The sequence below is a fragment of the Hippoglossus hippoglossus genome, chromosome 1 (genome assembly GCF_009819705.1).
Source record: "Hippoglossus hippoglossus isolate fHipHip1 chromosome 1, fHipHip1.pri, whole genome shotgun sequence".
Taxonomy (NCBI): Eukaryota; Metazoa; Chordata; class Actinopteri; order Pleuronectiformes; family Pleuronectidae; genus Hippoglossus; species Hippoglossus hippoglossus.
In genome coordinates, this window is record NC_047151.1 from 13,750,364 (window position 1) to 13,763,780 (window position 13,417).

General features: G+C 42.1%; 1 protein-coding gene across 1 annotated transcript; it reads right to left on the reverse strand.

Annotated features, from left to right (window-relative positions):
- Positions 1–5,457: 5,457 nt before the first annotated feature.
- On the reverse strand, positions 5,458–7,819 carry mchr1a (melanin-concentrating hormone receptor 1a). Its single transcript, XM_034588042.1, has 2 exons — positions 7,548–7,819; positions 5,458–6,813 (listed from the first exon to the last, which is right to left on the reverse strand). Exons 1-2 carry the CDS (start codon positions 7,603–7,605, stop codon positions 5,792–5,794), a joined length of 1,080 nt encoding a protein of 359 aa, XP_034443933.1. The 5' UTR covers positions 7,606–7,819; the 3' UTR covers positions 5,458–5,791.
- Positions 7,820–13,417: the final 5,598 nt, after the last annotated feature.

Consider the following 13,417-nt stretch of genomic DNA (forward strand, 5'->3'; position numbering starts at 1 on the left):
AGACACACCAACATTTATGCATTGCCAAAGATTATATATTCACACAATCATATATGTATTGATAATTAATTGTAACATATATAGTTTTAATTACGAGGTAAAAGGTAGATATTATTCCTGTATTGGGCATTTTGCAGGTTTGGTTTTTAACACCTTACATTTATGGATATATACGGAGCAGAAAATGCATCTGAAATCTTGGAATAAAAACATAAAACAGATTATTCGCCTTCAGCTAATCAAAGCAGCATTGTGAGATCTGAGAGGCCCCCCAAGGTGCTGCAGCTGGAGGAGAACATCTGCACGGTCTGACTGCAGCTGGCTCGCTCCCGCAATGTTTTAAGGTCACATGACCTGGTGACGTTTTGAAGCGCTGGAGGACAAAATTTCTAACCAGCATGCATTGCGTTAAGACCTTAAAACCTTCTTCTTCTTTGTTCGGTTTATTGGTGGGTGGCAACCAACGTCAAGGTGCATTACCTTTGCACTGTGTTGTTTCAAAACGGGCTAACAACTTTTAACGATGGGTTGAACTATCCATTGAATAAACCTTTGTTGCAAAGAGTCCAAAAAAACAACAGTGTCTCAGAGTGATAACAGATCGATCTTGCGATCTCCTCGCCAATAACCTCTGTTATGCTGCTGTATAAACGAAGACATGTCTGCACTGATCCTCTGCTCATGTGTTGTTAGCGGCTCTACCACTTTGCTGAGTTTATTTTCATTCGACTGCCTGTCAAATTTGTATTTCGCCGACATCTAATGCCCAGTTTGTCCATAATCTCTCCACCATCTGTAAATCTTAAGATAGCACAGGTACCTCTAATGAATTCAGCCACTTCACGTTCTTCTTTCCTCCTGCTGGGAGAAGCAGGAGGATTAAACCAAGTGACAAAGGCTGAGGAGGATGTATCTGTCAGAGATGACGGAGGTGATGAAGTTGGTGATGTGGTCTTGGTGGGGGCACACCAGCAGTGTGTGTTGACTTTGAGACGTCTCAGAATGTCCTGCTGTTTCTCCTCATGCTACCCTTCTGCTGCGGTCATTGATGGGAGCAGTGAAGACACAAGAGCAGCCTTATTTCCAATACATTTCCAGGTCAAATAAAACATACCCTCAACTCGGTTTTCTAGCTGTGTACTAACGATTTTCAGACATGAACTCTGGGGGATGTCAGGAGTGCTCTGGCGTATTCACAGCACAGAAAAATCCAACGTTTTTTTTTGTTTGTTCCTATCGATGTCTGGAATGTCACCCGCTCGCTGCCTGTGAATCCTGTGGGTGCTCATTCTGCAGAGTTTTTACTTGGGAGTCCGACGAAAAAGGTCCCTAGAAGCTCTCGCTCAGACGTTTGAATCAACGCATACAGCCCTTCTGGAAAATGTCCAGAGGATCCCTGAGGTTCAGCGCCTTTCTCAGAGCAGCCTTTGATTGGCCACAGCTTGGCACTGTTAACAGTGTCAAGCTGTTAACAGTGGACTATTATGCCAACATAATAGTCCAGGAATCATCCTCAATGGAATCATTTTTAGTGACAACGTTGGTCAATTATAATCTGAGTTGCACACATGACTCGTTCCTGTCTGAAGTCATTTCTAGTTCCACAATCTAATAAGCCTCAACGGCAAATTAATTTTCAAAGAGTGCCTGCACCTAATAACATCCAGTCCAATACTGAGTTGTGCTGCATGACTGGAAATCGATTGTCTCTGTATGACTCCTGCTGTGCACACCTCGACCAGATTCTTTGTGTTAAGCCTTACAAGGCTGCACTGAATAGAAAGTGTATTATATTATACATCTTGACTGTCGTGTGCACGGATGTGATTCTGTATTTTGAGATTCTCATAAAAGTAGTTCAGTAAAACATTCAGAGAAAATTGTGTAACAGCATTTTGTATGCACACAATGGATATCTACCAACCACAGTACGATATGTAAAGCCAGTACCTACAAAAGAGATGAGTGCACAATACTCCTCATTCAGCCGTAACACCCATGGGTCCGTGGCGATGTTAATACGTGTCACTTAAGCAGCACTTCCATTATGCAACTTCCCTGAGGATTGTACAATGAGGAGAACAAAAACTTCTCCAGTTTTTAATTCATATAAAGCTATAGTCAAAACTTTTAGCCATGCTAACAATAATATTAACTTTGATTTATAAAGTGCCTCTCAAGGGACCTAAGGCCGCCTTACAACGTTAAGAAAAGAACCAAATTATGATTAAATAAATAAATAACAAGGACCTGATGAAGGTTTTGTAGTCGAAAGCCTTTGTGAACAGGCAGGAGTTTTTCTGACAGAGTCCAGAGATGGGGGGGGGCTGCGGATCTCCGCTGAGGGAGAGCTGCAGAGGGTGGGGGGGCCACCACACTGAATGCTACTGGTGTGGCTCTATGGGTGACAGTGTTTGTAGGTAGGTCAGGTCAACCACTCCCACTAAAATATCTCAGCTATGACATTCATGGTCAACAGAGGATGATCCCTAATGACAGTGGTGATCCCCTGACATTTCCTCTCGTGCCACAAGAAGAATAAAGTTGATTACTTGATTACTACACCAAGTTTGACAAACTCTTGATTGGTGGTGATTCTCGGCCTCTTGCTCAAGTGACTTGATGATACGACAGAGTTAAAAAAACCCGACATGAGGTCTTAACCCACTAAACTGATTGTAACCTTTTCCCATCTGCACCAGCGAGCACGGCACATTTCCTGCTTCATCGTGAATGATGATGGTTTGTAAGAAAATCACTTTATATGAACAAGTCCCACATCACTGACCCTGCCACCCCGAGTATCAGGTAGCAGCTCGGGGGTTTCAGGCAATCACCACAGTGTGTCATTTGTAATTTGATCAGGTTTCTGCTCGAGCCTTGAAGTTTCCTGCCGCTTCACTGACCTGATCAAAACAGTGTGACGAATAATAAATAATGTTTTTTAGAATATATTTCTGAAGATCTCTCATGAGATACAGAATTAGTGGATGTACCAAGGTTTTTTAAACGCTGGTAAACCCACTTAAAAAGATAATTACCTCCTAAGCTATTGCCAGAGGAAGAGATTGTATTTCTGTTTCTCAACCTCTAGTACATCATGTCCAACGTCCCAAACACACAGCTGACGACATCTCTCAACTCGCTATCGAGTCTTTTTTAACCTCAGAGACTTTTGTTCGCTGAAGCGGAGACAATAGCCAGAAGTTAGAGAAGCGGGGCACAGAAAAGTCATCTTCCAGCAGTTGTCAGTGCACGTTCATGTGTTTTACCTAACCCCCCTGTCTGCATGTCTTTGGACTGTGGGAGGAAGTCGGAGTACCTTGGGAAAAACCACCCAGACACTTGGAGAATTATGCAAACTCCGCAAAGACAGACCAGGGGCAAACCTGAACTTTCAAAAAGGTTCAGTGAGGGTCACCAACCTGGTCGGACAAATATAGGATTGAGGGGACAGATGTAAATGGCAGGGGGCACACAAAGTGTATCTGCTGGTGACTGTGGCAAACTGTCACTTGAAATGTCATTGCCTTTGGGTGGGGCAGCAGAGGCTTTCACCTTCCCCTGTATTTCCTTTTTATTTGGAAACATTTTTATTTCGTTGCCTGAAAGCAGCGAGACAGAAAATTATGAGGAAATGCGAGAAATTCAATGTGATAACTGTCTTCGTGCAATAACGAAAAATGCACACACCCCTCATTTCCTTTGAGTTGAAAGGACATCCATCAGGCCCTTCGGCTTTGGAACAGCCTACCTGAGGAGATAAGGTTTTGTGTGATATTGTGTTTTTACTGTGATTTTCTTTTCACCTTTTCACCTTTTATTTCACTTGCTCATTTTACTGCTTTTACGTGTTCAAGTTTTTATTTAATTTTCCTGCTTTTCTGTCAAAGGACTTTTATAACCTAGTTTTTGAATGTGCTATATAAATAAAGTATATTATTTTGTATTATTAATCTTAGATGTTTGCAAAGGGTTTGTGGTAAACTCAGATTGTTTTTAATCAGGATGGTTGGTTTCCAATACTGGTGAATGAGATTAGAATAACAATCAGCGAATAATGGATTCATACAGGTTGATACTAACTTCAAGGCTTCAAAAAGTACCTCAGGGGGTTCATAGAACTTTAGAGCAACACTTTATCTCATCTCTTTGAATCGACCTAAACATGACAAATTTCAAAATGCCCTCAGAAATAAGCACAAAGCAGCTCTCCTCTGTTGCTAAGTCGTGGTGTAGAGTATTTTTGGTTCATTAACTGCTGAAATGGAAAAGTAATGTGATTACAATGACAGATTCCACTCTAACATTGCTGCAGTCTGTAATTTGTTGAGTAGCCACGTTTCTCAAGCACGGCACAGTTGCACGAGCGCCATCATCAACAATGAAGCAAGGTTTCGACACCCAGGTGGGCACCGTGTGGGATTGCTAAGACAAACAAACAATATGTTGGCTGTATTTTTTATTTCAACAAGTGTTATCGAGTCATTGCAGTGCGCCCTCTGCCTTTTTTGAAATACAGTGCAAGAGAGAAGGCGAATCTTCTGACAACAATCACTTATGGCAACAAGACTATTCAGAGAAAACTGGGCACAGGCCAGAAACGTTTGAGAAACCTTAAGTATTGTGTAATGAAGATATCTTATAATTACATAAATAAGCTTTTCCAAATATAATTATACCATCATATATACATACAAAAATATGATATAACTTCAAAATTGACAGAACAGGCTCATGCATGAATGAGATTTCACATTGAAAGCAGTAATTGAACTACTGCCTCGTTATTGAGCCAGGTGATGCTTTTTGACCCACCAATCACAACTCGCTTGTCCCTTGACCCGTGGCTGAGCTTCTGTTTCCAGGTGCTGCATGAGGAGCTGATATCAATGTTTGTGTGAACAGCAATTGTTTTAAAACATTTCATTCTCTTCACATGGTCACATAGGCATTACTTTATGGTTTGTAGGTGTAGCTACTATTTTAAAACATTTTCGCTCTGTTTTATTAAAAGAAAGGATCACTGCTTTTCGTGGATGAAGAAAACAAACACAATATTGATATTTAAGCCTGACCCGTAGTGTTCAGAATAAACAAAAGGCCAATGAAAGTCAAAGGAAAGATATGAATTCCTGTGAAAATGTGTGGATTCCCTGTGAGGGGTTTGAAATGAAGAAATGGCAACACAGAATGTCTCCCCTGTGACATAGATATGCACTTGTCCGAGCTCCATAAACCTGCTTAATGAATGCACAGAGACCAGGGCAGACACTAGGAACATATGGAGTTCATAGAGCACAATGCATGCTGTAAGCTGTGAGGTTCACTGAAGAAACTGCTCAGCCTCCTTCCCCTCGAACTCGCTGAGTGGTATTGATAAAGAAATGCTGCAGCCAGGGTTGTATATGTACAAGCTGTACATGCAAACTCAATTCAGTCAAAATGGATGGTTTGTAGAGATTTGAAATGATGGATTATATGAGTATGAGCTCCATGTTATTGAGAATGTTTGGTATTTCCAGGTTTTAATCGCTAAGATAAAAATGGGAACAAGCCCAGTAAGAGGCTCAAACACACTGTTTAAATTCATGAATAATTGGAAACAGAAATATTTATCTGGTTTGTGCAGAGAAATATCCGACATGCCGTTTAAACAAAATGCTTGATCGGAGTTGATGTGCTCACATTATTGTTTGTGACAGGTGCTAATGTCCAATATCCAAACTTATTGATGCAGCAGATAAATGGTGATGAAGTCATTCTTTGATCCTTTGCCTCTGATTCTTATTCATTGTGGCGCCACATTGGATGGCATCATCTCCTGAGGGGCCGGCTTCTGCTGACCCCCCTCAGGTACCAATCGCATGCTCACGCTGCCACCATCCGTGGTGCTCGGGTTCACGCGGAACTTTCTGTTGACCGGACGTACGGCTCTGAGGAACTGCCTCTTGAAGGTCTCACTAAGGATGATGTAGAGAAATGGGTTGATGCAGCTGTTAGCGTAGCCCATGCTAATGGCTATGTTGTACGCATAGGAGAACGCGAGGGTTGGCTTCTGCACCCCGAGGTGGACCAGCTGGAGGATGTAGTAAGGAGCCCAGCAGATGAAGAACGCAAGGCAGATGGCCACTGCCATCCGGGTCACCTTCCTGGTGCGCACCCTCAGACTCCGTGGAGGCAGCGGGGCCACACTGCTGGACATGTGTTGGAGCATCTTGAAGAACACCAGGCAGATTATAAACAAGGGCATGGCGAAGGCCAAAAAGAACTGGTAAAGTGTAAACCAGTATGTGTCGGTGATTGGGTTAGGCAGGAGGAGCGCACAGGCCACCAGTCCATCTGGAAGATGCATCAGGCCCGCGTACATCCACACAGGGATAATGGTGAGGAAGGACAGACCCCACACGATAACGATGACCAGCGCTGCCACACAGGGTGTGCGGACATAGTTGAAGCGGATGGGATGGACCGTAGCCAAGTAACGGTCGAGGGTCATAGCAGTGAGGATGTAGGTACTGACAATCTGGCTGTTGGAGTCGAGCGCAGTGATGACTGTACACATTGTTGCTCCGAAGTGCCAGCTGCCATTGCCCAGCAACTGGTGGATGAGGAATGGCATCCCAAGGAGAAAGAGGAGATCAACAATTGACACGTTTAAGATAAAGATGTCCGGAACAGTCTGCTTGGCGCGGCACTTGGTCTTCTTTATGATGGTGTACATAACGATGCAGTTCCCAAAGATACCAAGAAAACAGATGATGCCGAAGATGACGGGGAGGATGGCACTGCAATGAAGGGCCCCATCTTCAGCTGGAGACGAGAAGAGGAGGGGGCAGTTGAAAACAATCATTCAGAATCACACATGTATGATTGTACAGCTTCAAACAGTCATCACATTATAATTCATGAACAAGAGCAGCAGCGAAATAACAATATACTGGTCAGCAATTCTTTCAAATTGCAGGTCTGTTATCACTGAAACAAGCACTTGTCAGCAAGACACACTAATTGAATTTCAGTTGATTTGTGCGTGCGTGCGTGCGTGCGTGCGTGCGTTTGTGTGCGTGTGCGTGTGCGTGTGCGTGTGTCTCCTCCAAAGCAATTCCGTTTAATGACAGATGATGTTGGGGGAAAATACAATTATTCATAAGAACAGGCCTAAAATAGTTCAGATATAAAGTGGAATTTCAAACACAGAAGTCACATCATGTATAAATAATATCACTAAACCCACTCAGTGACTTTGTAATTTTCTAAGACTTGTGAATGTGCATTTCTGCAGTGGCATAGTTCAAATTGATGTGATGAGGGCAAGGCATGGTTCATATGTCCCATCCAACATGTCAGGCTGCTGTAGTAATTCACTGCAGCCTGAAATTGTGCAGCTATAACAGTTTGCATGATTACAAAATAAGAGACAGCAAGATGATTTTAGGTCATGGAAGAGAAAGGGCATCCACCTGATTCATTTGATATTCTTTTACGTGCTGAATGCAGTTATGATGCTCATGACAAATAAGTAAATAACTGTTTGCTCAACTTACCTGGTGTTGTTGAATTAGTGTGTGGGACCGAAAAATTGGAATCGTTATGGAAATCCATGGGTACAAATAAAAACAGGTGTATCCAAGTTAAGAGGTGCCTGCTTTTCAAGTGAAACACATCTGGAGCTGCAGCAACAGGAATCCACCTTCTTACTCTTTAATTCCAGATGTTCTTGTTGTTGAGTCAGTGAGAAATAATCATTGTGAGCAGATGAAAATGTTCTGCTCCCTCGGTGATGATGTAGCTGCTCCTGTAGTGAGAGCATCTTCTCTGAGAGTCTGTGGCTCTCTCTCTCTCTCTCTCTCTCTCTCTCTCTCTCTCTCTCTCTCTCTCTCTGCGGAGCTGCGACTGTGCTGCTGAAAAAAAAAAACACATCCTATAATTTTGGCCAGGAGCGGAATTTTATTCTCTAGGTGGTCTCACTGCCCCTCATTTGAAGTCCTCACACATTTCTATCATTAAATCTGGAGTCAGTCATGGCCACATTCTCCAGATTAATTTGTTCAATATGATAATTAATTCACTGAGTATGTGTGTGTGTGTGTGTGTGTACTCGTACAGATATGTGTGTGTGTGTACTCGTACAGATATCTTTGTGAGGACCATTTATAGCCTTGACCTTATGGAGTGAGAACACTTTGGGAAAGTGAGGATATCTCGGTGGTGGAGCCACCGTCTCTCCCGCAGGACACCCAGATTCATGTCCCCGTCCTCCCTCCACTTAGCCTCCCCACAGACTGCAGGACTCCGACCCCAACAGAGTGGTTGGGTCAGAGCGAAACCGCAGAGAAGCATCACCTCTCCAGTTGTTTATTAAAAATACCTTTTTATGCATTTCAATTTTTGTGATTTTATAAATATTCATCAGAAGATCAACCCCACCCTCCACAATTATGCTAAGAAACGGGTTATGTGGGGAAAGAGGAAAAAGGCGGGACAAGCAACTCTGATCTGGTGCCCGGGGCTGTTGGGCCCCCAGGGTGGGAGCCGGCCCTGAAAGCTGCCGGAGGTACCGCTCACAGGATCCGACAGGAACACATACAAAGCTAAGTGCCATGCATGTTGAGGATGGTGCATCAATCCCCACCAACATGTAAATCAGGGAGGCTCCAGTGGAAGTGGAAAGATGCTCAATATCAAAGTGCTTTTAAAATCCAATTAAACACATAGACGGGGATATATGCAGTTTGATGGCATGCAAAAGGTCAAATATATAAATATAAGAATAACAAGGTAGATTAAAAAAAATTTTTAAAATTCAAGCGAGCCGTATAATACAGCAGACCAACGGAGGGGGCGTTTTATTTCAGAGTGGGAGCTGTTTGAAAGACTTTCTGTTGTATGGACTTTATTTTCCTCGTGTTTGGATTTTTGGGTTTGTCTTTGCACTTTGAGTTTTGTGTCTCTCTTGTTTGACATCCTGTCTCTGACCTGTTTCTTGTGATTGCCTGCACCTCTCATGTGTTTCACTTGTGTTCAATGAGCCCTGCCCCCCCTGTGTAGTTTCTGTTTCCCTTTCGTCTGTTCGTTGGTTCCAAGTCAGTCCTGTTCGTTTCTGCAGTGTCCCTCCTTCCAAGTCTTTCCTGCTTTACTGCCTGTGAGTTTTGAGTTTGCCGTGCCAGCTAATCACCGACAAGGTCTGTAAGTCTCTTGGATTAAATTATGTTTTCTGTTCGACCGACATTGTCTCGTGCCTTGATGTGTCTGCATTTGGGTCCTCGACTGCTTCTACATGTAACAATGGCAAATGAACCAAACTAAAAAGTTCAAGCTAAATCATTTTTTTCTGAAAGATGGTTTCTGTCATTTTAGGTAGTTCTTATCACAAGTGCGATCCATAAATGTGATCCTGTACATGGAACTTATGTAATAAAGTTACCATGAACATCTCTGACATCTTCATGCTGATCAAGTCTTCCTGGTGTTCTTGACTTTGCAGAGATATCACTTTTATCGACAGCTTGTGCAATTTAATTTTGTGAGTGGAGGATTTTAAATTGGTGCAACCCTCCCGCGCAGTAATTGTAATGCTGCAGGAGACATGAATACTCAAACATTAATCTTATTATGTTTGCACTGCCATCTCCACAGTCTAATGTATTCTCTCATCAAAGCAGAGTCATGAACAACCAAACAATTATAACTCCCATCATAGAAAAATTCTAAACATTAACTCTAATGTGGGAATATCACATTTTTTATTCGTTGATATTTCAAGCCTCATTTAGGTCACTAAATCAGCTTGATTTACTCCTGCTTTGTTTGTCATCAGCAAACAAGCCTAACTCTCTCTCCACTGATCATATCTCTAACTGAAGCTTAAGGACAGTTACCAGGCTACATCTCTGCTGTGCGTTCTTTTCTGCCACGGACCTAGAGAACATTGCTCAGCTTAATATTTAGCTCAAATGAAAAAGCTGACAAACAAAAGAAGATGCAGGGAAACGGTGTTTGTAATGTAATGAAAACTTCCACATGCAAAATTAACCATGAGATTAAGTCCAATTCAGGAGAAGCTGTGAGACACATGCTGACCAATGTAATGTAAACACACACAGGCACACACACACACAGGCACACACTTGTGTCTCCATGTCTACAGCGGACATTTTATTGACTTACATTGATTTCCTAGAGACTTACTCTGATCTTAACCATCGTTACTACTTGCATAACCTTAACTTTAACCTAAACATGACTTTAAAACATCTTCATCTTAAAATATAAAGATTTTACATGATGGGAACATAAGGAAGACGAGTCCCCATAATGTGACTATGTAAACAGATTTAGGTCCCCACCACAACAGTAATACTTGAAACACACAAATTATTTATTGAGGTCTTTCCCTCTTAAGCCATTGGCTAAGTAATGAGGACTTGTGTTGTAATTGGCTGAAGGTGACATGAATCACATGACAGTTTTTCTTCCTCTGCCCCTCACATTTACCTGATTTGGCTCCTGGCTGTGTGATAAGTTTTCCATCTGCAGGAGCCTGAGTGAGGGAGATTTAACTGACACCAGGGGATTTAACAGTATTGTTCAAACAAGAACGGCTGATCTTTACTTCAAAATCAACATCCTTCCTCTGTTTTCTTATTTATTCAAGATGCTTGCAGGTTTTTCTCCATGGAGCCCACAGCCAGAGTTAACTTTAATGAGAGAGGAAAGGATGAGCTGAGTTTCAAACGTGGAGCGGTGATAAAAATCCTCTGCCGTGTTTAAAATGTGCAATCTCTCTCTGCAATGTAATGATATACCTATGTATATAAATTAATATCCCGATGTGCTTTTGCCTTTTCTGCTGTTAGATATATGTTAATATTGAAAATGTAAAGATATAGGCTTTCTATTATATTATGTGATATTTCTGTCAGATCTGTATATTTTTAATCTGAGATTGCATGAATTTACCCCAGGCCGAGTTTCAAAAGAAAAATGCGAGTAGGCCTTTGCAGGAAGTTCAGGTAAACTGCTGACTACAATTTGTGATGAGCGATCACTTGTCTGCAGAACTTTTTTATTGACATGATTGTGGGAGACAAAAGTCTCCAGTATCCGTCTCCCGCTGCTTGAATCTGATTCTCTGTAAAAAAAATGTAAAAAACATAAATCTGAGAGTGAATCAGCCCCGTGTCTCGGTCTCTGGAACTGTGCGGGTCTGTAATATGAGGCAGTGAAGTGAACACACGTCACTTATGACAGAAGGAGTCCGTTTGTTGGAGTGCTCCATCAGGGCCGAATCACAACATGATTCACATGTGACTGAGCCTGTTTTTAAAGCTCACAGTAAAGAGCATCACATCATTTAAAGTCAGAGATGATCGTTTTTCCACTGGTTTGATACTTTGACTTTTCACTGATGGATGAGCAAGACAACTGGAGCAGGTGAAGAACGCAGGGAGGAGGAAACGCATCATAAAAAAAGAAATGTGTTGACAACCACGAGTCTCAGAGTGGTGCCTTAAGGGAAATGAATAAAATGCCAGTAAGGGCTGCAGCTGTAAAAACTACCAGAGGCCTAACCCTAACCCTTTTATGTATATTTATTTGATCTTTGTACGTCCTCTTTGGTTTATAAATTAATTAGCTGTTATCAGAGGTGTCTGCTTTAAACTGAACTGAACAAAGTGATTGCCACTACACACACACACACTCACACACACACACACTCACACACACACACACACACACACACACACACACACACACACACACACACACACACACACACACACACACACACACACACACACACACACACACACACACAGAGGTGACACCCACAGCAGGAAAACCAATATCAGTCTGTGTAATTGTCTGTAAATTACAGCGGCTGCATTCATTTCAGCAGACACAATTCTTCATGTCTACATTATTGAATCCTATTTGAGAGAAGTGTCTCTATGTGTGTGTCTGCATTTCCACATCTCTTTATCATTACAGTGTGTGAAGATGTTAGAGAAGTTAGAGAAATCCGAGAAATCCAACATTTCATCCAAGTAACAGGGTGTCGGAAGGCGCCTGTTGCTATATTGCAAACTATTCCTTCTCTTTTCATTGTTTTGATTCAGAGACCCCTGGCAAAAGAAGTTACATATTGTGCATTTAAGTATTACTGTGCCCCAAATGTGTCTTTTATTATACAGTCTATAATGAGGAGCATAAAAAGTATATCTATTATCCCAGCTCCTCCCTCTGTTGTTGTTGTCCCCCCCCCCCACCGACACTCAGACCAGCCTCTCGTACACCTGAGCCACCACACAGTGAGATATTACTCTACCCCCCAATGTTTTCATTTATTATACAATCTCTGATAACAATAAAATGTGATAAAAAAACCTACATATTACTAATTATGTTTTTTTTTAAATTGTATTTAATCCTCAGCTGAGTCTTCTGCTGTTGCTCCAGCTCCGACACAAGAGCAGGATATTAAAAGTTTAGCATGACAGCTAGGCTGATGTCAGCAGTTAAGATGACATCTAGATTAATGTCTGTGGGCAGGAGGGCAAGCGGGCGGATGGATAATGAAGAGAACACTGCTCCAAACTGCAACATCTTATTGAAGGTGAGCATTTGCTCAATCAAGTCGGTCATAACGACGTACTGCAGTCGGGGAAAGACCACAGTGTGGCTGCCGAGCGTTCAGGTGAGCCTCCCTGAGATGGTTTCTGGCAGCTGTGCAAACCAATATTTTTTTTTAGTTGTCTTGGTGGCTGATCTCAGATGATCTGTCAGGTGAAGACGCAGGATGCTCCGGTCCCGGGCCGGGGTTATACAAACACAATTTGAAAGAAATAATCCTTTTGTGTGCACAGAAGAAACCTTAGATCTTTGACTTTAACTCGAGAAAAATAAAAGTGTTATTTTTGTTGTGTACTTTTACTCTTTGATTATGTAAATGTCACTGTTTAAGAGTGTCAGAGAACATTATTAAAATGTCTGAAAGTGGAAATATACAAAGCTTTAGCAAAACTTTGATCATCTAGCCAAGTGGGCCAGTGGGGAAGAAATGCTCCATTGGCCACTGCAGGGTGCTCCATTCAAAATCATCTGGGAGGGAAGGAGAGAGGAGTGTTTGAGTAACTCTGGGAGTGAGTCACAGTCTGAGGAGCTCATAAATGCTAGTCCTTGAACTAGAACCTTTGCTTTCTGTAGACGTTTGCGACTGCAGGATGTGATGCCTTTCTCGTGTGATTCACCAGTTGAAATTTTTGTATTCATGTCTTCGACGATGTGGAACTTTGCACAAATATCTCTGTTTGAGTGCCACAGCTGGAAGAACATATTTTTCTTTTCATATAAAGCAGTAAAAAAGTTTGAATTTGACAGTCAAGCTGGTAGACTCTTTCACAGCAGTGGAAGT

What these genes read in the sequence shown, in the direction of transcription:
- mchr1a (XM_034588042.1), bottom strand. Translation starts at nt 7,605, where the DNA reads ATGGATTTCCATAACGATTCCAATTTTTCGGTCCCACACACTAATTCA. An exon ending in CACTAATTCAACAACACCAG is followed by an intron (nt 6,814 to 7,547) that starts GTAAGTTGAGCA and finishes TCTCGTCTCCAG; the next exon opens with CTGAAGATGGGGCCCTTCAT.